At 44.6% G+C, this 25,518-nt stretch overlaps 2 protein-coding genes across 3 annotated transcripts in view; one reads left to right on the forward strand and one right to left on the reverse strand.

The window, feature by feature from the left end:
• ZSCAN32 (zinc finger and SCAN domain containing 32) overlaps positions 1-12,936 on the reverse strand; it is a 15,862-nt gene extending 2,926 nt beyond the window's left edge. The window contains exons 1-5 of one of the 2 annotated variants that reach the window (XM_008071130.2): positions 12,354-12,936; positions 9,245-9,410; positions 5,489-5,583; positions 5,049-5,172; positions 4,725-4,727 (exon numbers count right to left, since the gene is read on the reverse strand). In XM_008071130.2, the coding sequence (XP_008069321.1) occupies positions 4,725-4,727; positions 5,049-5,172; positions 5,489-5,583; positions 9,245-9,410; positions 12,354-12,719 (754 nt within the window). In that variant the 5' untranslated portion in view covers positions 12,720-12,936. Of the gene's footprint in view, positions 1-4,724; positions 4,728-5,048; positions 5,173-5,488; positions 5,584-8,564; positions 8,568-9,244; positions 9,411-12,353 lie in introns of both variants that reach the window. The other variant, XM_021719086.1, reaches the window with a different exon arrangement.
• A 2,177-nt stretch (positions 12,937-15,113) lies between these two features.
• ZNF174 (zinc finger protein 174) lies at positions 15,114-22,721 on the forward strand. The gene is made up of 3 exons (XM_008071110.1): positions 15,114-16,284; positions 17,592-17,814; positions 21,704-22,721. Exons 1-3 carry the CDS (start codon positions 15,883-15,885, stop codon positions 22,303-22,305), a joined length of 1,227 nt encoding a protein of 408 aa, XP_008069301.1. The 5' UTR covers positions 15,114-15,882; the 3' UTR covers positions 22,306-22,721.
• Positions 22,722-25,518: the final 2,797 nt, after the last annotated feature.

A 25,518-nucleotide genomic window follows, 5' to 3' on the forward strand; every position in this document is an offset into this window, starting at 1 on the left:
ACTCCAGTCTGGGTGACAGAGTGAGACTCCAACTCAAAAAAAAAAAACAAGAAAAACAGATGAATATGTCAGAAGTGTTGGCTTTTTTCCACTTGACAGTCCATCTTCTTTAGACCACAAATAGCACTAACTTCCTTCAAATCTGCAAAATGCAAGGTGTATTCACAAGTACAACACTGTCACTCCAAATGACAAATGGCAAAAAATAAACTCCCAACACTGCAATGTTGGCATGCTAAAGACAAATGCTATGAACTTACGCATCAACCAAATATTTCTCTTTCATTGTCCTCAATCCCACTTATTTCCCCTGAGGTGGCTTGCAATAAGGGTAGAGGTTTGCCTGCCTTCACAGTTGTGAGACTTCCTGCACACGGCCATGTAAGAGAACCTGATAAATGGGAGGCTTGCAAGAAAGCAAAGGTTAAGAAGAGAGAAAAGCTGGTTTCAAGGGTATATCTGGATTGGGCATAGTGGTTCACGCCAATAATTACACCTATAATTTGGGTTGCCAAGGTGGGAGGATTCATTGAGCCTCCTCTAATATGGGAGCACCTCTTCATCTGGCCTATCTCTGTTTACATCTCCTGTCATGCTTGTAGATGCAAGAAACTAAATGACCACAGTTAACATCCCAAGGTAAAAATAATAGGACACGTCTAAGAAGAGCAGTTTAGGGTGACTGGCTACCCAAGAACATGTAGCACACACTTCTGTCACCCATCTGGGCCGGTTCACAAGGGCTACTTCGTCTACAGCTGTCCCAGCAAGTGCATTCTGACATCTGGTCATGATGCTCTGAAGGGCACCAACCTTTTCTCACCACTCCCTCTACTCCACTCTGAGTAACCATCATCTCATTCCTGGATCACTACCATAGCCTCCTACCTGGCCTTCTTGCTTCCCTCTGTACCTCCTACAGTCTGCTTTCAATTCAGCAGTCAGAGAGAGTCCCCCTCCCTTTTAATTCAACTAATACTTATTGCATGCCTACGATGCTAGTTTCTGAGAAATGCGAATATACATGACATGAACCTCACAATCCTGTAAAAGTCTCTGTAGCAAAGAGATACCAATTAATGTTTATATAAAGTGCCAAATAAATTGAAATACTCAAAGTGATCCTTTTTGTTGTTGTTGTTGTTGAGTTGGAGTCTCACTCCGTCACCCAGGCTGGAGTGTAGTGGCATGCTCATGGCCACCTCAGCAGCGACCTGCTGGGCTCTGGCAATCCTTCTGCCTCAGCCTTCCAAGTAGCCAGAACTACAGGCTGCACTACTGCCCCTTGCTAATTTTTTTAATTTACTTATTGTAGAGACAAAGTCTCACCAAGTAGCCCGGGGCTGGTCTCAAACCCGCAGGCTCAGGTACTCCACTTGCCTCGGTCTCCCAAAGTGCTGGGATTACAGGCTAAGCCACCAAGCCCGGCCCTAACTGATCCTTTTAAAACTATCACTCCTCTGTCCAGAACCCTGCAAGGCTCCCCCTTTTCACTCAGAATAAAAGTTGAAGTCCTCAGGCAGAGCCTCAAGGTCCTATGTTAGTATTTCTCAAATTATCTGTGAAGAATGAGATTCTTGTGTTTATTTTGTAAAATACAGTTAAAATGCCACTGGATAGTGCAGCAATGTCAACTACTATCAAAGTTTCTAAACCCTCACTCATCTGATCTTTCTGAGCTCATTTTGTTATCACTCTCATCCACTCCCTCCATAGTCACTGGCCTCCATGCCCATCCTGTTCCAGCCTCACAACCTTTGCACTGGCTATTGCCTCCTTGTCTCTTACACTCTTCCCTTACGTAGGAATGGAGACATGGCTCACGAAAGAAAGTCTTTTCAAATGTCATTTTCTCAATGAGGACCCTGGTAACCCAAACTAAAGCTGCAAGCCACCCTCTGCCCTGGCACTCCCCATTGCTCTGCTCTGCTTCTTCTCTCCCACCACACTTATCACCTTCTAACATATTCTATCACTTATTAATTTATTATGCTACTGCCTATCTCTTCCCACAGCACATGAATCCTTGTCTGTTTGTTCACTGCTGTATCCCTAAGGACTTAAAACTGTGTTTGAGACAAACTAGGCACTAAATAAATGTGTTGAAAAAAGACATTCCCACATTTTCTGACACAATTCTTATCTCTAATTTTAAAGGGCCCCGAGTTGTTGATAGAGAACCAAAAGTTGTGAGGAATATAAGCCGTCATTCAATAAGCTAATATTGTAGAAATTAAAGTTACAGGTACATGAAATATCCAGAACAGACCAATTCATAGAGACAGAATGAAGACAGTGTCTCCAAGAGATGGAAAGGGAGGATGGAGAGAAACTAGTAGATGGCAGTAGAGTTTTATTTTGGAGTGATGAAGAGGTATTGAAACTAGATAGAGCACATTGTGAATGTGCTAGCTGCCAATGAATCTGTTCCCTTTAAAATGGTTAATTTTATGTCATATAAGTTTCACCTCCAGGAAAAAAAAACCGTAAGCACGAAAACACTAGGGCCTCCAAGGGAATGTCTTAACTCATCACATTAATCATATATATTTAGTAATACGAATCTCACAACAAAGTTCGAAAAGACACCACATTGTCCCTGGACCTGGCCAAAGATAAGGTGAAGGAGGAATCTGAAGAGGAGGCAAGAAAAGGCACGTGCTGATGCCAGGAAATGGGAATTTCATGACAAAGGAGGGAAAGAGATGGCAGTGAATGGAGCAGGGAAAAATCACAGAACAAGAAGGGAGGGCAACACTGGAAGAGGGAGGCAGGGCAGTGTCACAGACCTTCCATGTTCACAGCCTTGTGTAATTCCTCCCACCCTGGGCTTGGCCATGTGACTAATGTTGGCCAGAAGGACATTAGTAAACATGATGCCAGCAAAGGCCTGACAAATACTTCCATGCAAAGACTCATTCTCCTGGAACACTTACTCAGAAAAGCACAGTATGAGGCCGCACACACCAAACAGACTCAGCTGAGCTCCCACCAGGTGGCCACCTGAAAACTGAGGTCATTCTGGATCTTTCAACCTCAACACTTCAGCCAACATCGAGAAGCAGAAGAACCACCCAGTCAACCCAAAGAATGCTGAGAAATAATGGTCTTAAACCACCAAAGTAACTGAAACACAGCATAATAGTGGTTACTGATGTGGCAGTAATTTACATGTGTTCTAAGGAATACACTCATCCGGGTCACAGATTAAACCCTGTACCTGCAATGGAACCTGATTCCAAGATTAATAATAACCTTCAGAATTCACACAAGACACCTGTCCAGGGTATCACCCACCTTCTACAGAGAATACAATACTCATTCTCAGGCTAACATCACCTTCATTCTTTTATGTTTTATTAATAAAATCTGGACATAGCACCTACAGAAACGTACCTGGCTTTAGCTTTCATATTTGACACTGAAAAGAAAATTCCCTGGGTGACTCAAACAACCTAAGAAGAGGTACTATTTTTCCCCTATACATAACTCACACATGGCAAAATGAATGGCTTTTATCCCAACAATGTCTCAACCGTAAGGGATAAGAACCTCCTCAAGGACTAGGAACCATCTCCAATTTATTCTTATGCTGGAAAACAGCCCTGTGTGGAGGCATAGTTTGCATACAGGCAATTAGTACTTAGACACAGGGTCAAAGAGGTCCTCACTCCAGTGACTGTGGAGCAGGCTGTGCTGCTGGGACTCCTAGTTGCCTAGACAGGCTGCTTGCCGTTGGTTCTGGAGCTGCCTGAGTCCTCTACTGTGTCCTCCTCCTTCACCTCTCTCTGAGTCTGTGGGCCCTGGCTTGACCCTTTGGACTCAACAAGCCTTTCTGCCAAGCTTCTGGGAAAACTGGTAGGCTTCTGTGAGGTCAGCAGAGCTTCTATCTCTTCTTGGAAGACACAGGGCTCTGGGCTGCAGCCTTGCCTCCCTCCACAGTAACTGGCCTGGAGGCTTCTAAGCTTGGTTTGGCATTGCTCCAGAATCCAGTGGAAACCTCATTCACATACCAAGAGCTTGACAACTTCCCCACACAGCTGGCAACTTTGGTGGTACACCCAGAGTTTGTCCTAAAACTGAGACTCACTGAGAATAGAAAGAAAATCCTAGTTTCCTCAGAAGCCCAGTGTGCACCTGCCACTTTCTCATGTGCCAAGTTTGGCTATTTTGCATCACCCCAATCTTTAATTTCCCCTTTGCTGCATTCTCATAGGATTCAACTCCAATCTTACTAGTGGAACTCTTAGAACTTTTACTCACTCTGCAGCTGTGAAAATCGGGGGGAGGGGGCATGTTTTCTCTTTGATTCAGCCCAGAGCCAACACTCAGACCATGAATGGGAAACCCTGTTTATGAAGCAAAGAGCAGACATCAAGGCCCAGTGAGCTGCAGAGCAGCTGTCACTGAATCTGGATGGCTATTTGACCTAGATGGGGCAGAACTGATTTCAGAAAGGAAAGAGGGCAGTTCATGTGGTAGAACCTTCCCCAAGTCTCCTGAGACTCTCGGAAAGGTCTTGGTTCCCCTGCAGGGCCTGGGCATAGAAGTAGACCATCTCAGTTTTGTTTTTTAATCTCCTCTGCCACTGGAGAAACTTGGTGCTATCACAGCTACCAGTTGGTGAGCACACGTTTGGCTATCTGGCACCTATCCCTCACTGTCTGTGCCTCACTGATGGCCACCTGTCCGGCTCCTGCTATGGGCTGCTCTTGTTCTGTCACTGGCTTCCTCTCATATTTTGCTTCTCACTGTTATCCTTCACCTCTCCACACTCTGTCCTACTGCTTTTGGGCTCACACTCCCTCCCTTGGCCTTGCTCACCCTGTCACACATGCCACCCATCCCTGTCATAAGCCCTGACTCTCATGCTGCCCCTTTCTTTCAACCTCTGCCAGTGTCTGTCTTGCCTTCTCTGGTGTTTCATTTACTTTCTCTTTTCCCTCTACAGTCTCCCCACTCTCTCTGTCTCCTTCTCTCTCGAGTTCTTTCAGTCTCTCTGAACAACTGAACACATCCATCTAAACTTAGGGATGGTGGATCCTTACCCAGTGAGATGTGTCTGTCCTTCTTCCGTGTAGCACCGCTGTAAAGGGCTCTTTTTGCAGGGTCAGGGTGTGTCCACTCTTGCTGACAGAGGGATACTGCTCTGCCCTCACACGTGGCTGGTCCCTGTAACAATACCAGGGCTGCTGCTACCAATAAAATAGCACTGCTCTAGCCTGGGGCAGGGGCAGAGACAGGATCAAAGTCATGAGATCAGGGACAAAGCAAGGCAGAGGAAGTCAGGCCCCCACAGGAACAATCAGGATTGGTAAAGGGCCATGTGGTGATGTCAGAGTGGACAGAATAAGAAAACAACCTGAAAAGCTCAATGGACCAAATAAAAGCTTTCAAATGTCTCTGGAAAAGAAGGGGTTTTAGGGTGAGTGTGAGTGCTAAGGCAAAGGGAAAACTTCAAGACACAGAGGCATCAACTACAACTCACCTGGGACCCAGATGTCCAGACCACAGCACCTATCTCCTGGTCTTGGAGACTCCTTTTTTGGGGTAGGTTCCTGAGAGCCTGAGGAACAAGCTGGGCTAGGGAAGAAAACAGTCGAGGTTAGAGGGCAGCTTCCAAACAACAGTCACAGAGCAGAGGTTCTCAAAGTGGGCTCCCTGGACCAATCGCAGCAGCAGCACCTGAGAACCTGTCAGAAATGCAAATTCTGGGGCCCCAGCTCAGATCCTCTGAATCAGAAAGTCGGGAGATGGAGCCTGAGATTATGTGTGTTAACACACTCCCCAGATGAGTCCAAGGCACACTCAAGTGTGAGAACCATGTCCTCTGTGTTTTGAGAAGTTCCTTTCATCAGATTCCTCTTGGCATAACAGTCTAATTTTTTTTTTTAATTTTAAAGTATACTCCATTATTCTATTTAATTTTTTCCCTCTACATAAAGTTCCCTCTATAGCTTCACCACCTAAAGATAACAACAGTACTCTTAAAAATGCCACATTAATAAAAAACTTTTGATTTTTCTTTCTTTTTTTCTTTTTCTTTTTTTTTGAGAAAGCAGGATTTATTGAGAGGACAGAAAAGCTCCCACAGTGGGAGGGGACCTGAAGGAGTTGCCCAACTTTTGTATTTTTCACACTAAGATATACTTTTTCAAATTCCCACCTTCAAGAATTCTACAAATGAGCCAGGAGCAGTGGTTCACGTGCCTGTAATCCCAACATGTTAGGAGGCAGAGGTGGGAGGATTGCCTCAGCCCAGAAGTTTGAGACAAGTCTGAGCAACATGGCGAGACCCCGTCTCTAAAATAAATTTTAAAAATAGCCAGGTGTGGTGGTGTGCACCTGTAGTTCCAGCTATTTGGAAGGCTGAGGCAGAAAGAGCGCCTGAGTCCAGCAGGTAGAGGCTACAGTAACCATGAACATGCCACTAGCACTCCAGCCTGGAAAATAGAATGAGATTCCAACTCAAAAAAAAACTACAAATGAAATAATTCATTTTATGACTTATTATGGAACTTCAGCAGAAACTGAAGAAATGTGACCCCTGGGTAGGTTACAACACTCCAGATCTCTGAGTAGCCTGTGAGTACATAAAAGAAAGGCACAGAGCCTGGAACACAGTGAGTTCTGCCTCCTTTATTGACAGCCCTTGCTGCCCCAAAGCCTTGGAACTCACACCAGAGAGCACAGGTGTGCCCAGAGATTAAAAGGAAATATGTGCTAAGTGGCAAAGTTTATAAATATATTGATAAGAGTATTTACTTTGCTTTAAAAAATACTAAAACAAGCCGGGCACAGTGGCTCATGCCTATAATCACAGCATTTTGGGAGGCAGAGGCGAGAGGACTGCCTGAGCCCAAGGGTTCAAGACTAGTCTGCGTAACTTGGAGACCTTGTCTCTACAATAAATAAAAAAAATTAGCCAGGTGTTGTGGTACACATCTATGGTTCCAGCTACTTGGAAGGCTAATGTGGAAGGACTGCCTAAGTCCAGCAGGTAGAGGCTGCTGTAGCCATGAGAATACCACTGCACTCCATGCCAAGGCGGCAACATGAGACTCCAACAACAACAACAAAAAACCAACCTCAAAAAAATAAACCTCTTAGACAATTTTCCATTTCATAAACACAAATTTGCCAACTTAAACATCATTAAGATACAGTGTTTTCCTCTAGGATTTGTAGAGATGAGCTGGTTTTAAATTACCTAGAAAAATAAATAAATAAATAACTTTTTTTAAAGAAAAAAAAATTACCAAGCAACCTATAATGGCAGCTTTCAGTTAAGCAGAAAAGGCAGCAATGGGTTTTTTTGTAATGTATGAAGTACCCACTTTATTTATTTATTTATTTTCATTTATTTAAGGATTTGGAGTACAATTCAGGATTAGATATACAAATGGTCATTGTACAGGTAAAGTTTGGGTCTCACTTTGGTTCCCACTTCACCTGGTTTTAGATCAGGTACCCTTATTGATGAAGTGTGCCCCCCGGGCAGTTTCCCACTACTGCCAATCTTTTTTTTTTAAGTTGGAGTCTCACTATGTCACCTGGGCTGGAGGGCAGTGACATGCTCACAGCTACCATGGCCTCAACCTGTTGGGCTCAGACAATCCTTCTGCCTCAGCCTTCCAAGTAGCTGGAACTACAGGCACGCACCGCCAGGCTTGGCTAATTTTTCTTCATTTATTGTAGAGACATGTCTCACCAAGTTGTCCAGGCTAGTCTTGAACCTGTGGGCTCAGGCAATCCTCTCATCTTGGCCTCCCAAAGTGCTGGGATTATAGGCATGAACCACCGCACCCAGCCCACCAATCCCTTTTTTATAGTATTATGACAATTGTTCAGTGTCTGCTTATGAGTGAGGACATATGGTACTCAGTTCTTTCTTTCTGTGATAGATCGGCAGTGATGGCTTTAAGGCTATCTAGAGATGTATCAACCAAACTGCTTCATGGAAAAGACTTATAAACATATGGAGCCTTGGTGTATCCATATACCATAAAAGGAGCAATGTACTGATACATGCTCAAAACACACTAAGTAAAAGAAGTTAAACACAAAAGGTCACATAATGTGTATGATTCCATTGATATGAAATGTCCAGAACAAGTAAATCCATAGAGAGAGAATGAGGAGCGTAACAGGTATAAGGTTTCCTTTTGGAATGATGAAAATGTTTTGGTTAGCCAGTGGCTTGTGCCTGTAGTCCCAACTACTTGAAAGGCATCCCAGATATTTGGGAGGCTGAGATGAGAGGATCCCTTGAGTCTGGAGTTCAAGGCTGCAGTGAGCCATGATCTTGCCACTTTACTCCAGCTTGGGCAACAGAGAAAACCACTATCTCTTTAAAAAAAAATGTTTTGGAATTAGATAGAGGTAATGGCTGCACAACATTGTAAATATACTATATATTACTGAATTGTTCACTTTAAAATGGTTAATTTTATGTTATTTGAATTTTACCTCAACTAAGGAAAATTTTTTTTTTTGAGTTGAAGTCTCACTCCATTGCCTAGGCTAGGGTGCAGTGGCATGCTCATGGCCATCCAGGCATCGACTTGCTGGTGATCCTTCCACCTCAGCCTTCCAAGTAGTCGGAACTACAGACACATGCTACCACACCCAGCTAATTTTTGATTTATTGTAGAGATGAGGTCTCACCAAGTTGCCTGGTCTTGAACCCATGGGGTCAGGCAATCCACTCACCTCGGCTTCCCAAAGTGCTGGGATTACAGTCACCGAGTCTGGCCAAGGAAATTTTTTAAATTAAAGAAGTTTTCTAAAACATATTAAACAGCCATACCACCTATATGCATCCAATCTCATCTAAAAAAAAAATTAAGGTAAGTAAAAAGAAAAAATTAGAGCTTTAGAAGAAAGGCAAAAATAATAGGATAAATGTATTCTAGAAAAGATTAAGGTGGGTGGGGAAGAGGGTTTAATGTCTTCCAGTATATGAAGAACTGTTGGGCAGAAGGTGAAGGTAACCGTGTTCATCTTTAATAATAACTGATTCCGAAGTAATACTATAATAAAACCAAATTAGGCTAACACATCAAGAATATCCATCCCTATTTTAAGTACTATTACCCTCAAAAGAAATTTGATATCTGGCTTTTTGGATATACTTCAAAGACATTTAACTTGGAACCCTTGGGTGGACTCAAGTTCAAACCTTCGTTTCCAATAAACAATCGCTCCTCATCCGCCTCAGGTGAGGACAGAGGCTTCTGCTGACCTTCTGACAATTCCTGTGGTCTTTGCTGTGAGCTCTGTGATTCCCTCAAAGTCCGCTTCTCTGGCTGAACCTCCTGTTTCCGTTGGGATCTCAGTGATTCTCTGACTGCTCCCAAAGGGGTCATCTCCTCCATGAGCACTTTCAAGTCCTTCTCAGAATCTGGGACCTGAGAACAAACCCCATCATCTGTCACTACAAATTCCTGCCTAAGCTGAACTTTACCACCCCTAAGAGTAGCATTAAAAATGATGTGAAACATAGGAATCAGAAGAGAAATATTCTAGTAGCCATAGAATTAGGTCTTTGAAGTAGTTAAGTAAAAACATTTCTATAACAGCACATAGGATAGAGCCTGATACACCAGAACTGCTAAAAAAAAAAAAAAAAGTGGGCTGGGCTTGGTGGCTCAGTCTATAATCCCAGCACTTTGGGAGACCGAGGCGAGTGGATTATCTGAGTCCATGGGTTCAAGACCAGCCTGGGCAACTTGGTGAGACCTCGTCTCTACAATAAATAAAAAATTAGCCAGGTGTGGTAGCACGCACCTGTAGTTTCAGCTACTTGGAAGGCTGAGGCAGAAGGTCGACACTGGGGTGGCCATGAGTGTGCCACTGCACTCCAGCCTGGGCAACAAAGTGAGACTCCAACTCAAAAAAAAAGTGTTCATTTTTTTGGAAGTGAGAATGTCAGCTTTCACTTTAGAAAGCCCCATGACCTTAGCACGAGATCAATTCCTCTCCCCCTCAAATCTAACATCAGTTCTACCTTCAAAAGATACTTTGCATTGGATTTCTCTCCACCTCCACAGCTTCTAGCTGGGTCTGCACACTGTTGGCTGTCTGGACTGCTGCCATGGCCTCTTAACTGGCTACCCTGCATCTTCTCTACTGTTGGACCCTATGATCCATTCTCTCTACGTGGAATCCATTGTGATTGTTTAAAACTCTGCAATCATCTGGGTGCGGTGGCTCAGCCTATAATCCCAGCACTTTGGGAGGCCGAGACAAGAGGATTGCCTGAGCCCAGGGATTCAAGGCCAGCCTGGGCAACTTGGTGAGACCTCGTCTCTGCAATAAATCACAAAAAATTTAGCTGGACGTGGTGGCATGCATCTGTAGTTCCAGCTACTTGGAAGGCTGAGGTGAAAGGATCACCTAAGCCAAGCAGGTCGAGGCTGTGGTGGCCGTGTGCATGCCTCTGCACTCCAGCCTGAGCAATGGAATGAGACTCCAACCCAAAAAAAAAAAAAAAAATCTACAATCATATTCTCTCCCTGGTAACATTCAGTAACACTTTTCAGTGGCTTCCTCCTGCACACAGGATAAAACCCCAAACTCCTCTTTGCAACTTACAAGGTCGAGCAGAACTGGGCCCTGTCTCTTCCCCCACCTTCTTTCACACCACTCTTCCCCAACCCCTGAGCTCCTGCCACAAGTCCTCCCTTCGTTCTCAAACGTGCCAAGTCCCCTCCCATCTTAGGCTCTTGCATACTGTGCTCTCTGCCTGGAGGACTCTCCTTCCAGCTCTTGGGACTATTGATTCCTTCTCCTCTTTCAATGTCACCTCGCAGAGGCCTTGCCTTACAACCTATCTCCCCCATTAGAGATACCACATCACCCTGCTCATCTCCTTCCAAGCACTTATCTGAAACTGTCTGTTATTTATTTGCTATTGTCTGTGTCCCCCATGGAATGAAGGCTCCAGCAAGAGCCCTGCCTGTCCTGTTCACTGTAAAATCCCCAATATTTGACCCATCATAGTCACTTAAAATCAACTTTTGTCTTTCAGAGCCATCTTCATTCCTTAAGACCCATGCTTATAACTCGTCCTTAAAAGTGAATGAAGTGAGGTATAGAGAAGTAACTGGGGTCCTGAAAAATTCTGTCAACCTCCATTACTATTTCTCACCCCACTCTTCCTGTTCTCCACTTTCATGACAGGTTGCAAACAGGCATTTAACCTTGACACTCCTATTCTGTTTTCATTTCCATTAAAATTTTGGTTCTGAAATAGGGATGAGAAGGGCAAAGAGCATCAACACAGAGAGATGCTCTTTGTGCAAGGGGAACCGAATCTAGGATAACTATTAGCTTATTGAGAGTCCCACTCTGTGTATTTCATTTTTCCAAGTTTTACCTGCATACAAGCGCTATACCTCTCCACTCAATCCTACTTATTAGTAAGAGTCCCAGTGCCACAGATTTCAAACTAACTTCCTCAACTTCTTCCTTGATGCACCACTACCAAGCTCTCTTCCCTTTTCTAAATTAAGTCAAAAGTACTGAATCTTCAATCCTACCAGATGTCATCATTTCTCCTCCCACAGCCCATGTACATCCCCACCTCCTCACTGGGAAACACACTCACCTTCACAGCATGGGTCCTTCCCATTCTAGACTCAGGGCACACAGCAAGCTGCTTCCTGCTCTGACTGCAGACCCACCCAGGATGACCAGCATTCCTCTGACTCAAACCCCTCTGTTACTCTGGGTCTCTCCCAGACATACTAGATTTCAGTTGCCCTCCTCTTACCACCAAGCCTGCAGATTACTTTTCCTTCTTCTGTGCCTTTCACACCCTTCTCCCCAAAGACACAAGATGGTTACACTGATTAGATCTCAGACCTAGTCCCAACCACAAGAGGATATTTTGGGAACTTATTACTGTCCCAGACTAAAACTTAATCCAGACAGCAAGAACCAGGGCAAGGCCCTGCTCTAATATAACCTTGTTTAGTGTATAATACATGGCTTCTGTCCTCAAAGAATCTTCTAGCAAGAGATTTTCATTCACCCACATCTCTTTTTCCTGACCCCCAAAGTGAAGGATAGTTGTCCTTTCCTTGGCCTTGTTTTGAAGAATTTTTCTGAGTGTTTTTACCAGTTTAATTAGAGACTTCAAACATTACTGACTAAATGAGTGTCTAGCAGTTATACCCACAGAAAAGTAATTCTCATACAGTAAGGGTATAGGACCAACTCATGATAGCTGAGACCATCTGTGAGCAGCAGAAGGCTACTCTGTGCTTCTCAACTAAGTACCTCTCTAATAACTGGATTCCCTAACTTCTTTATAACCAACACCACAGGTTCCAACTTCTTTTTCTCACCTGTTGTCCAGGAGTACTCTGTACATCCTCAACCAGAGCCACAGCTTCCTCGCCATTTTCTGGATGTTGCTCCCTCACCCATGTCTGGATTTTCTCTGGCAAGATGGTTAGAAACTGCTCCAAAACCAGCAGCTCCAGGATTTGCTCTTTCGAGTGTGTCTTAGGCCTCAGCCACTGACAACAGAGTTCCCAGAGTTTGCTAAAAGCTTCATGGGGGCCAGCTACCTCCTGGTAGCAGAACTGCCTGAAGCGCTGGCGGGAGGCCTCAGTATCAGGGCTGTTGCCCTGAATGGCTGATTTCTGGCCCTGTGTGGAGTCCTTGTTTGAAGATGGGTGTGCCTGGGGACTCCTTGCTGCTGCCATCATCCGCTTCAATGAAGTGGCTCACTCTGTTTGCCACTTCTACCCTGGGGGTCAGATTCCGTCTATTCCCATATCACTGGGAAGCCATGTTCTCCTACAAGGAGTATCTTTCTGGAATCAGAGGGACATGAAAGTGTCAGAAATGTGCAAAGACTCATGGCTGAAAGAAAAGGCTCAACTTTGAAGGGAGGTTAAAGGGGATGGGAAAAGACAGGATAAACCTATCCCACCCTTCACTCTGCTTCTTGTGATTTACTTCCTGTCCCTTTCCTTTAGTACTTCCACAAATCCACACCAAGGATCCAGAACACTAGAAATATTTTTTGAAAAACATAGTTTTCTCCCAATCAAGATTCTGTATCTGCTAATGAATTACCCAGATTATTCCCCACAATGCAGTCCATCTGTTCCCTCCCTTCTTCCCTCACATGCTTGAGTCTTTTTCCTGTCCTTGCCTATCGTCAAAATACCTGGACTCACCTTCCCAGTCACCATCTTCTCTTAAGGAAAGAACCAGTACATGTGTACATCTTAATTAACTTCATCACTATTACACCGCTCACCCCTATTACACTGCTACCACCACACACACACAATGTGGCTAAGTTATTGTTTGGGTTTGCTATGTGTTTTTATCTTCAGCATTCCTTCCTCACTTCTGAAAGTAGCATCTTCTTCCTTTGTGACACAGTCCCTCTCTACTTCATTGGTTCCGGTGGAGTAATTAATTATAATACCCTTCTCCCCACCCCAGGAGTGGGCATATGCCATAGCTGGGCCCATCAAAATTTTTTTCTGAGATTTTACATACAGGATGGGTGGGAAAGGTTCTGAATTTCCTGAGAATTGCTAAGTTGGGTGGATGTAGGACTAGCACTCTCTGCAACTATGTCCCACACACCCCATTCTCCTCATCCACCACAGGGGTGAGCCTGTTTACAGAAGGAGACCAGCACACCAGAGTCTTGATGTCATGTCTGGATTTCCAAGGCCAGTTTATGTAAATCAATATTTTTTAATTGGTTTGAATTGTGTTTTACTTACTTGGAGCAGAGATTAAAGAAGATACAATCATAATGGGCAATTTTAGATTTTAAATAGGAGCTGATATATCCTCATCAGGCAGTATTACAATGAATTCAGGCTGCACAATGATACAAATATACTCAACACTACTGAACTGTACTCTTGAAAATGGCTAAGATGATAAATTTTATGTTATGTTCTTTAAAATTAAATTTAATATTTAAAAAATGGATTTTTTTCTCAAAAAATCTGAACTGCCTTCACTTAAATTCTCTTCATATTTCAATGTGGCAGGCGGGGCTAGAGCCTGAAAAATCCAGGGTATTGCTAGCACTTCTTTTTAAATGGGCAACAGGACGATGAAATACCTTGCCTGGCATCACATGGCACTGCTCCTAAGCAGCAAGGTCAGAACTAGAACTTGCACCCTTCCTTGCCTTACGCAAGTTCTGACATCCTGTACCTTATCTGGCTGAAGAATAGTTTCACAAATGCTCTCCCAGTTTTCATGCAGAAGGCATAGCCTGCACTCCTCTTGACTCCTGACATTCCATTCATCGTTAAATTTGAAGATGCTGGTCTCTCAAAAACGTATTTCACTCTGCCCCAATGCTCGAAGAAATGCAGAATGAGCATGAAGAGCCTGGCTGCTTCGTTTTTCACTCAGTAAGTATTTACTGAGTACTTACAATGCACTCCGTGCTAGGGATAGATGCTGAAGATCAGAATGAATAGCGAACGCGCAAAACGCGACCAGATAAGCAGGGTCGGGGCGGGCGGGTCCAGGCGCCTACCTCAGGACGTAGAACCCGGGGCGCCCGCGTTCGGGCGCGGGATCTGCTCTGGGTCGGCTCGGTGGGGGCGGGGGACACAGGAGGGAGGGGCACCGGGGCGCGGGGTGGCGAACGCCGAGCCACTGGGGGCGCCCAGCCTGAAGGAGGCCGCCGGTCCCACCGAGATGCCCACCTGGGCCTGACCCAATCGCCTCCGAGAAGACTCCCAGCGGCGTGGAGCTCCCTGGCCGACGTGGGGCTCAGTCCGTGAGCACCTCAAGCCACGAGGAAGGGGAGGACTCACCCAACACGAGCACTCGCGAACCCCCACACTCCCTCAGCCGCCGGGCCGGAAGTCAGCGGCGCGAGCCCGGCTGCCAGCCCGCCCACTACGCACGCTCGCAAATCGAGCCCCCGGACTACAGCTCCCGGGATGCACTGCGACGGTATTGACAAACCCAACAGCCAATGGACAACGAAGATGCCCTCGATGAGCCAATCCCTTGGGGGGAAGGCGGGTCCTCCTGGGGTAGTTCCTCGGCAGCCAGTGGGCGTCTCTGCGACAAGCGGCTTCGGCCCCGCCCCCAGCCCGTGCTCCTGGGTACCGGGTCCCCGGTCCCGGGTCCCCAGAGAGGTGAGTCGGCTGCTGGTGGGCGTAGGGTGCTGTGCTGCCTGGCGTAGCGGCGTCGCAGTCGCTACCCGAGCTTAAGCCAGCCGTGTAGTTGAGCTGCGCGCCAGACTGCCGCAGCTTCGTCAGGCCCGGGGTTAGCTGGGCCGCGGAGCCGGACGGAGCGGGGCCACCCTGGAGGCCGGAGCCGCCGGGCCTGCGGCGCCTCGGGACTAGCACCCACTGCGCCTGCCTCCACCTCGCTCTGGTGCAGGAAGCTCACGCCTCACTCACAACCCCTGGCTTGTGCTGTGGCCTTCGAACTGGCTCCTTCCTTTAGCTCCCAGAGACATGCTCGGAGTTGGTTTCAACCAGGATGCGGGAGAGTTGGTGCAAGCTACCTGTAAGACAGCTTGAACTTTTCCTAGGGATTCCTCTACCAGCCCTTATATTGCATTGCTCATTTCGTCTGAGACCTTGTCTGCGCATTACTAAAATAAAAGAAATGTTTTCCCCAGTGTCCTTTTAGGACGTTTTGACTTTTCTCCTTTGCAAGACAGTTTCCAAAAAACTGACGGAACAACCAACTCTTCACACTCCCTCGGACTTGCCAGCAAATGAGAAAACCCTGCCTCTGCGTCTGGTCCTCTCTAACATCCTCAGAGGAGCTTCTTTCTAGCATTTCGAGAGACTTCTCTAGGGTCATGACCCTAAAGGCTTGACGCATTTGCAAGGAGAAAGACGTCTCCTGATTGCCAAAATGGCAGCTAAAATGGAGATAACTTTGAGCTCTCACACTCAGGCTTCCTCCAAGCAAGAGAGACACATAATAACAAAACTAGAGGAGAAACGGGAGCCTACTCTACAAAAGAACTGCTTGGATCCCGAGCTCTCCCGCCAGAGCTTCAGACGATTTTGTTACCAAGAGGTAGCTGGACCCCAAGAGGCGCTCTCCCGACTCAGACAGCTCTGCCATCAGTGGCTGCAGCCTGAGCTGCACACCAAAGAGCAGATTTTGGAGCTTCTGGTGATGGAGCAATTCCTGACCATCCTGCCCCCAGACATCCAGGCTCGTGTCAGACATCGATGTCCAATGAGCAGCAAGGAGATTGTGACCCTTGTGGAAGACTTTCACAGAGCATCCAAGAAACCAAAGCAGTGGGTAAGGAGGGTCCTCTCTCATGGTCCCCAGACTTTCCTTTTCATCTGGGTAATGTTTGGTCTCTGGGTCCTTCCTTACTTAGACAGAGTCCAGAAACGAACTGGTTGGCTTCAAAAGTTGCTTCCAGACTCTATCTGGGAACCTCCTGTGAATTCAACAGGTTTTCACAAAACCCAGCTAGTGATATCCAGTGAGGAAGTAGAGGACCAAGATTTTTACCATTCCTTTATGAAGTTCTTGAATCTCTGCTGTTGGATCTTCCCCTACCCTATTTCTTTTGAAGTTTTCCTACATTCAGAATTCTTAGCAGCCAGGGTCTTCCTGTTGGGTAGGAATTTGACTTTAGGGAACTTCACTGGCCTTTGTTCCAGTTAAGTGTTTGGCATATTGTCTTTGGATCAGAAAGTTACAGCACAATTGGCCAGTGTTGCTATTCCTTTTCTTTTCTTTTCTTTTCTTTTTTTGAGTTGGACTCTCACTCCCTCACCCAGACTCCCTCCCTCACACTCACGGCCACTGCAGCCTCAACCTGCTGGGCTCTGGCGATCCTTCCACCTCAGCCTTCCAAGTAGCTGGAACTACAGGTGCGCAGTACCACACCCAGCTAACTTTTTATTTATTGTAGAGATCAGGTCTCGCCAAGTTGCCCGGGTGGGTCTCGAACCTGCGGGCTCAGTCAATCCACTCACCTCGGCCTCCCAAAAGCACTGGGATTACAGGCTGAACCACTGAGCCTGGCTGCTGTTCCTTTTCATGCCCCAAGTCAGACCCCAGTCAAGGCCTAGGCAAGAAGCAAACGAGCAGGTGCTTTGGAAACTGCTAGAAACTGGGAGTTGGGGGGGAGTTCTCTTAGATACCACTACTGGGATCTCCTTATCAAGCGAACCTTTGGCAGAACAATTTATTACATTAGAACATTTTTTAACTGCCCCTCCCCACACTGCCTCCTATTCCTAAAGGCCTGCTTCCAGCAGAAATAGGGAGGGGAGGTGGTGTGTAGGATAGGAATTGGATGGGCCAGTGTCATAAGCACCCTGATATTTGTACCAGCTCTTCTCTGATAACTGTCTCAAGGTCTGGAGAAAGACCCAAGGCTGAGGGGCAGCTACCTGGCTGGTTTGAAGCAACCTCATTCTTGTCATTCTGCATGCCCTTCCCTTTGCTTCCTTTCAGTGTGTCAGTCTAAGAAAGTTGACCTCTAGGCCATTATCAGGAATTCCCAAGATAAATGGGTCATTATAGAACAGTGAGTGGTCAAGCTGCCCTCAGTCATCTTAACAGAGTTAATGGATGGGGCTTCTTCCTAGGTGGCCGTTTGTATGCAGGGGCAGAAGGTGCTCTTGGAGAAAACTGGATCTCAGCTTGGAGAACAGGAACTGCCAGACTTTCAACCACAGACTCCTAGGAGAGATTTCAGGGAGAGCTCTCTGGAGGAGCCTTCCCATGTGGCATCTTATGACCGACTGAGCCCCCATCATTGGGAGAAATCCCCACTCCTCCAGGAACTGACCCTCAAATTGGCTGGGACAGGTAAACACTCCATGCCTTTTCTCCATCTCATTAGCACTTTGTCTCCATCAAAGCATCTCGTGGCCTGCAAAGGCATAGACCACATGTGTGTGGTTTAATGTTTTATGTAATAATAGATGTTTGTTCCTTAAAACATTTCACTAATTAGTATAGTGGTGATACTATAAATAAGAATATTTAAAAAATCATTTTCTATTAATGAATATTTGATAATCCAGCACATGACAGGAATATTCTAGTACTTGCTTTTCTGTTCCTTTCAGAGTTTCTTACAGCGAAGACAGATCCAAATGTGACCACACTGAATTCCCATGCAAGCTGTGTCTGAGTTTCATTAATTAAAATGGTCTCATGTTTAGAAGGGGCCTAGTAGAGGAAAAGTCCTGGTCCGTGTTACTTTTCTTCCTCCTCCTCTGTGACATTGTTTTTGCTTTAAACCCTTGAGTTTATTTTTCTTTCTCTAGTGCAATACTTGTGTAACTGCTGACTTAGTTCTACATAGTCCTGTGATTTCTGAGACTGAATGACAGTAACTTTGTCTATGCTTGTTGATGTGACTGCAAGATACAGTCAGCAGGTTAGAGAGGACAGTTATAAGGAGACTAGAGCATTATTTTCTCAACATTTGCTACATTCAATGAGACACTTAGTCTGTTCAGGCTGCTATTATAAAAGACTAGCCACTAACTAGTTTATAAACAACAGAAATTTACTACTCTCAGTTCTAGAGGTGGGAAGTTCAAGATCATGGTGCCAGCATAGTTTGGTTCTGGTGAGAGCCCTCTTCCAAGTTGCAGATTGCCAACTTCTGTCTGTATCCTCACATGATAGAAGGGGCAGACAAGCTCCTTCAGGATTCTTTCATAAGAGCACTAATTCCATTCCCATGAGGGCAGAGTCCGCATGGCCTAATCACCTCCCAAGGTCTCACCTCTTAATACCATCACCTTGGGAGTTAGGATTTCAACATATGAGTTTGGGGAACATAAACATTCTGTTTATTGCACTTGGGTTTGATTATTCTCAGAACTCAGGAAATGGAGAAGATCTGGGGCATCTAGTAGAAAAACTTGTGACCCTGGCTGAGGTTCTGCCCTATAACCTATGGTCTTTGTGGTACTAAAGAAAGTAGACCACACACATGCCCTTCTCCTGCCTCAACAGAGACAACCTAGTATGTGTGTGCTGTCTGTCTCTGCTTTCATTTGATCTCCAAGAGGGTAGATTGCCATGTTCCTCATCCCTAAGATCTACAGTGCCTTTCTTCAGCTGCGCTATCAATACAGTAGCTACTAGTCATGTGTGGCTATTCAAATTTTACTCATTTAGTTATAATTCACATACCATAAAGTTCACTCTTAAAGTATACAGTTCAGCGATTTTTATTACATTCACAAAGTTGTGTAACATCACCACTATGTAATTCCAGAACATTTCATCACCTCAAAAAGAAACCCCATTACCCATTAGCAGTCCCTCCCCATTTCTCTCTTTCCCCAACCCCTAAAAACCTCTAATCTACTTTCTTTTTCTTGATTTGCTTATTAATAGAAATTGAATCATACAGTATGTGGTATTTTATATCCGGCTTCTCTCACTGAACATAATGTTTTCAAGCTTCATTCATGTTACAGTATACATCAATGCTCCATTCCTTTTTTATTGCTTAACAATATGCATTGTATGGATATACTGCATATTATTTATACATTTATCAGTTTTTAAAAAAATATTTTCTGGCTACTATGAATAATGCTGCTGTGAACATTTGTGTACAAGTTTTGTTTTCATTTCTCTTGGATTTATACCTAGGTGTGGAATTTCTAGATCATATAGTAATTCTGTTTAACTTTTATGAGGAACTACCAGACAGTTTCCCAAAGTGGCTGTACCATTTAACATTCCCACCAAGAGAATATGAGGATTCTAATTTCTCCACATCCTTGTCAGCACTATTTATTCTCAGTCTTTTATATTATACTCATCCTGTTAAGTGTGAAGTAGTATCTTCCTGAGGGTTTGATTTGCATTTCCCTAATGACTAATGAGGTTGAGCATCTTTTCATGTGCTTGTTGGCTAATTGTATATCTTTGGAGAGCTGTCTGTTCAGATCTTTTGCTCATCTTTAAATTGGGCTATTTATCTTTTTACTGTTGAGTTGTAAGGATTTTTTATGCAGCTTTATATATAATTTGCAAATGTTTTCTCCCATTCTGTAGGTTGTCACCTTACTTGATAGTATTCTATGAAGCACAAATGTTTTTCTTTGCTTATGTTTTTGGTGTCATATCTAAAATACCATTGCCTAATCCAAGGTCACAAATATTTACTGCTATGTTTTCTTCAAAGAAAGTATCCTTAGCTCTTACATTTAGGTCTTTGGTTCATTTTAATTTTATTTTATATATGGTATGAGTTAGGGGGTCTGCCTTAGTCCATTCAGGCTGCTTTAACAAAATATCTTAGACTGGGTAATTTATAAACAACAGAAATTTATTGTTCACAGTTCTGAATGTTGGGTAGTTCAAGAACAAGGTGCCAGCAGATTTGGTGTCTCGTAAGGGTCCCTTTCTTACAGGTGGTGCCTGCCATGTGTCCTTATGTAGTGTAAGGAGCAAACTAGCTCCCTCAGCCCTCTTTATTAAGGACACTAATCTCATTCATGAGGGCTCCATCTTCATCACCTAATTACCTCCCAGATGCCCCACCTCCCAATACCACTGCATTGGGGACTAAGTGTCAATATATGAATGGGGAGAGGCATAAACAGACCATAGTAAAGTCCAACGTCATTCTCTTATATGTGGAAATCCAACTGTCTTAGCTTCATTTATTAAAAAGACTATTCTTCAGGCAAAATAAGGACGAAAGGGAGGCCCAAACTTTGCCTGTATAATGACCACTTGTAGACCTAATCCTGAATTGTACCTCACATCTTTAAAATAAATAAATAAATAAATTTTTTTGAAAGACTATTCTTATCCCATTGAATTGTCTTGAGAACTTTGTTGAAAAGCAATTGACCATAATTGTATGGGCTGCTTGTTTAAATTTGCATTTAAATTAATTAAAATTGAATAATATTTAAAAGTCAGTTTCTCAGTCACACTAGCCACATTTCAAGTACTCAGTAGCCACATAGTACATGTGGTTAGTGGCTGCCATATTGAATAGTGTGTGTGCATGTGCATACACATACAGTTTCCACATCACAGGAAGCCCTGTTGGAGGGCTCTATTCCAGATACTCTGACTTCCCACAGGCCATTCTAACTTGTTTCCATTTGGATCGTCAGTACTTCCATAAGTAGGATACTTGGCTAGCCCATATTCCAGTTTCTGAACACATTTGCTATCAACTTCGTAATAAACAAAAAAAATACTATAGACACTGAATTTACCATCCTTTGAAGAAAAGGTGGTTGTAAATCACCTCTCTTAAGTGAGGGGTATTTGTTGAAGTAGCTCAGGCACTGGACTATAGCAGTGAAGTTTGTAATGTTGAAATTTCAACTCTCTTCCTTCTTTCATTCATTAGTTAATACTCGGTTCTAAGGTGTTTGCTTTTCCCTGTTTCTCCTTTCCTAAACCTGTCTCTAAAGGTAAAAAGGAGGGAGGGGGTTGGAGAACTTGGTTCCTTACTTAAATATAAATCAGAATCACCCCAGGAGCCTGTTAACTGCAGATTTCCGGGCCTAATACCCAGAGATTCTGACTCAGCTGCTTTGGGAAAGAGGCAAGAAACTTGTTTATGTAACAAGTGCCCCAGATAAGTGCAAGTTGCCAGTGAAGGGCCTCCCTTTGAGAAACTGCAGACTGTTTCATTACTCCTTTGCTGAAGTTATTTCTCCCAAGTCCAGACAATAAAGCATTTTTTTTCTAATTACAGAGGCCCCCAGAATGAGAAGTGACAACAAGGAAAATCCACAACAGGAAGGGCCTAAAGGAGCAAAGCCTTGTGCATTGTCAGCTGGCAGAACCAAAGGGAATGGTCTGCAGAGTCCTGAGCCAAGAGGGGCAAATATGAATGAGCCTCGGTTGTTACAGAGGCAGGTCAGCCCCCCAAATGCTCAAAAGCCAATTACTCATTACCAGAGACATTGCAGGGAACTGGAATACATCAGCAGCCCCCTAAAAAGCCACCCACTGAGAGAGCTGAAGAAAAGCAAAGGAGGTAAAAGAAACTTGACCAACCGTTTGCAACATCTCAGTCATCAGCCTACCCGCTCAGCAAAGAAACCCTACAAATGCGATGACTGTGGGAAAAGCTTCACATGGAATTCAGAGCTGAAAAGACACAAGAGAGTCCACACTGGAGAGAGACCCTACACATGTGGAGAGTGTGGAAACTGCTTTGGGCGGCAGTCAACCCTGAAGTTGCACCAGAGGATCCACACTGGAGAGAAACCATATCAGTGTGGCCAGTGTGGGAAAAGCTTTCGCCAGAGCTCAAACCTTCACCAGCACCATAGGCTCCACCATGGGGACTGAAAGCAGCAGCCCATGCTTTCAGAAGGTGTTTTTGTTTCTCCTCTCCCTTACTTGCATGTAAATCACAAAGATGTCTGTGTGACTTACAAGGAAAGCAAGAGACCCGTGAAGAATGATGATGCACATTCAGCTGGTGAGCACCAGGCGAGGCTGACCAGGGCACAACCATGCACAGGGTGAAGAGGTGACAGGTCTTGGCATTGAGGTGAAGAGAACTTCAGTCTCTGCAGAGTGACTACTGGAAAAATCAGAACTATCCTGCAACTGGCCCCTTATTGTTCAATCATCCCCTTATTGCTTAATTTATCCTCTAAAATTTGTTAAAGGGTAAATTCTATATATAGTTATGCATTTGCTGTCATACCAATTTTTATCATGCACATCTTCCTTTAATAAAGACAAGTAATCTATCAGAATTTCCAGGCAACCTTCATGGAAAATAGATTCCCCCAGTATTCTTTCTGTAATTCTTAGCTTGTTCATTAACAAAGGGTAAATTGGCCATGCGAGGTGGTTCACGCCTATAATCCCAGCACTTTGGGAGACTGAGGTGAGAGGATTGCCTGAGTCTACAGGTTCGAGACTAGCCTGGGCAACTTGGCTAGACCTCATCTCTACAATAAATCAAGAAAAATTAGCTGGTACTACTTGGAAGGCTGAGGCAGAAGGACTGCCTGAGCCCAGCAGGTCAAGGCTGTGGTGGCCATGAGCATGCCACTGCTCTCCAGCTTGGGTGACAGAGTGAGACTCCAGCTCCAAAAAAAAGGGTGGGGAGGTGAATTAAATAAGAGTATGTACATGTTTGTGTGAGGAGAGGATTTCCAAGTAATTCAATTGTGCTTTTACAAAAGAAAACTGCATTTAAGGAGCCTTTTTGTATCAAAGTACCTTTGCTTTAGAAAAAAATCTAGCAGGGCATGGTAGTTCATACCTGTAATCCTAGCACTTTGGGAGGAGGAGGCAGGAGGATTGCTTAAACCTAAGAGTTCTACACCAGTGTGGGCAATAAAGCGAGACCTCGGTTTTTTTATTCTACAAAAATAAAAATAAAAAATAGCAAGGCATGGTGGCATGCTCCTGTAGTCACAGCTACTACAAAGGCTGAGGCAGAAGGATCACCTGAGTCCAGGAGGTCAAGGCTGCAGTAAGCACTGATTGTGCCACTGTACTCCAGTCTAGAGCAGTGAGGCCCTGACTCAAAAAAAAAAGAAGAAGAAGAAAAAGAAAAAGAAAATCCACACAGTTGCTGCAACCCTAGCCCAAAAGACAGGGAAAAGCAACAGTGAGAAGTGAGTAGTGGATAAAGACTGCTAAGGAGATGTAAGAGGGAATTCTTCCCACTCTGCTTTCTCAGGCCAGTCGCTTTAAGAATAACAAAATGATAGGGGTGATGCAAACGTTCTAATACTGGATTATGGTGATGCCTGCACAACTCTGTACGTTTACTAAAAGTCATTGAAATCAGTTAATTTCGTGACATGTAAATTGTACCTCAATAGTGTTTTTTAAAGTAGAAATTAAAACTCAATCACATACAATTCTTAGTCACCCTGGGCAAGCCAGCTCACTTCTCAGAGACAAAATTTGGCAGATGAATGCACTAACTCGTGCAGAAAACAGCAGCAGGTAGCATTCCTCCTAAAACATCAGTATCAAGTCACTGCCAGTCATGTCAGGTCTGTGACCTGTGCTCTTCTCTTCCCAGAAATCTCACGTTCTTCCCTGCGGAGGGACATGTGCACCCCCATGAGTTCTCACTGGGGCATCTACATATGTCGTTTCCATAGCTTTATTTTCTGCTGCAATCTATCCCTGCCATGCACACCTCCTCCATCTCTCAAGAGTTACCTGCTCTGCAAAGCCTTCCCTGATGAGCCCTAGAAAGACTTCTGTTGTAATTGGGTCACCCCCATGCTAGACTCCATATACTAAGAGTGCTCAACCTGGAACCCTCTCCCTCCCAGGGGACATTTGGCAATACCTGAAGACATTTTTGGTTTTTATGACCGGGGGAGAGAGAGTTGCTTCTGGCCTCTTGTAGGTCCTGCTGAATGTCCCACAGTGCATAGGACAACCCCCGTGACAATTATTTGGCCCAACATATCAATAGCACCAAGGTTGGGAAACTACCATAGCCTGTTAAAGCTCTTTTAGGACCAGAACATTGTTTGGTGTTTTTTTTTTCCAATCATTTTGGACTTTGCTCATGCTCAGCTGAGAGAAACAGATGTACAATAATTGAATAGTTGAGGACCTCAGCTTTACCTGCAGGACCAGTTTCAGAGGGCTTTACCTGCAGATGCCTGAATTCAGAGATCAATGACCAATCTGTTGAATGCACAGACAAACTTCTGTCTTTTGGGCAGAGGCTATTGAAAGCCCAGCAGCCTTCCTCATAGGTTTTGGTGGTTCTTTAGGCCCTAATCTCTTTCTCATCTATTATGTTAAATCTTGAAGAATTTATCTTCAGTGTCTGTCCCCCCACCAACCTCACTCCGGCCCACTGCCTCCACTTGGCCAAGGCCTCTTTATCTCACTGTGCTTCCCCTCACCAAGCCCCCTTTTTCCAGGTGAATTTCACTGTTTTTCTTAATAGCCTCCAAGTCATAGTCATATCTGTATTAGTTCCCTATTAATATTGTAACAAATGACCACAGACTGAGTGGTTTAAAACAATATAAACTTCTTCTATTTTTCTGAAGGTCAGAAGTTCAAAGTCAGTTTCACTCAGCCAAAAGCAAGCTGTTAAGCCAAAATCAAGCAGGCTTGTTCCTTCTGGAGACTGAGAGATGAATCTGTTTCCTTGACTTTTTCAGCTTCTAGTAGCCACCTGCATTCTTTGGCCCCTTCCTCCACTATCAAAGTGCATCACTCCAGTTTCTCAATGCATCACCTTTTTCTCCTGGCCTTCCTGCCTCCCTCTTATAAGGGCTGTTATGCTGGGCCTATTGGCATAATACAGGAAAATCAGTGTGGTGTTGTTGTTGTTGTTGTTTTTGAGTCAGGGTCTCGCACTGTTGCTCAGGCTGGAGTGCAGTGGCACAAACATGACTCACTGCAACCTCGACTTCCTGGGCTCAGATGATCCTTCTACTTCAGCTTCCTGAATAGCTGGAACTACAGGCACATGCCACCCACCTGGCTAATTTTTTTATTCTGTGTAGAGATGAGGTCTCACTATGTTGCCTGGGCTGGTCTTGAACTCCTAGGCTC

This window comes from Carlito syrichta, unplaced genomic scaffold, assembly GCF_000164805.1.
Source record: "Carlito syrichta isolate Samal-C Ts95f unplaced genomic scaffold, Tarsius_syrichta-2.0.1 Scaffold314117, whole genome shotgun sequence".
Lineage (NCBI taxonomy): Eukaryota > Metazoa > Chordata > Mammalia > Primates > Tarsiidae > Carlito > Carlito syrichta.

What these genes read in the sequence shown, in the direction of transcription:
- ZNF174 (XM_008071110.1), top strand. Translation starts at nt 15,883, where the DNA reads ATGGCAGCTAAAATGGAGATAACTTTGAGCTCTCACACTCAGGCTTCC. An exon ending in CCAAGAAACCAAAGCAGTGG is followed by an intron (nt 16,285 to 17,591) that starts GTAAGGAGGGTC and finishes GCTTCTTCCTAG; the next exon opens with GTGGCCGTTTGTATGCAGGG. An exon ending in CCTCAAATTGGCTGGGACAG is followed by an intron (nt 17,815 to 21,703) that starts GTAAACACTCCA and finishes TTCTAATTACAG; the next exon opens with AGGCCCCCAGAATGAGAAGT.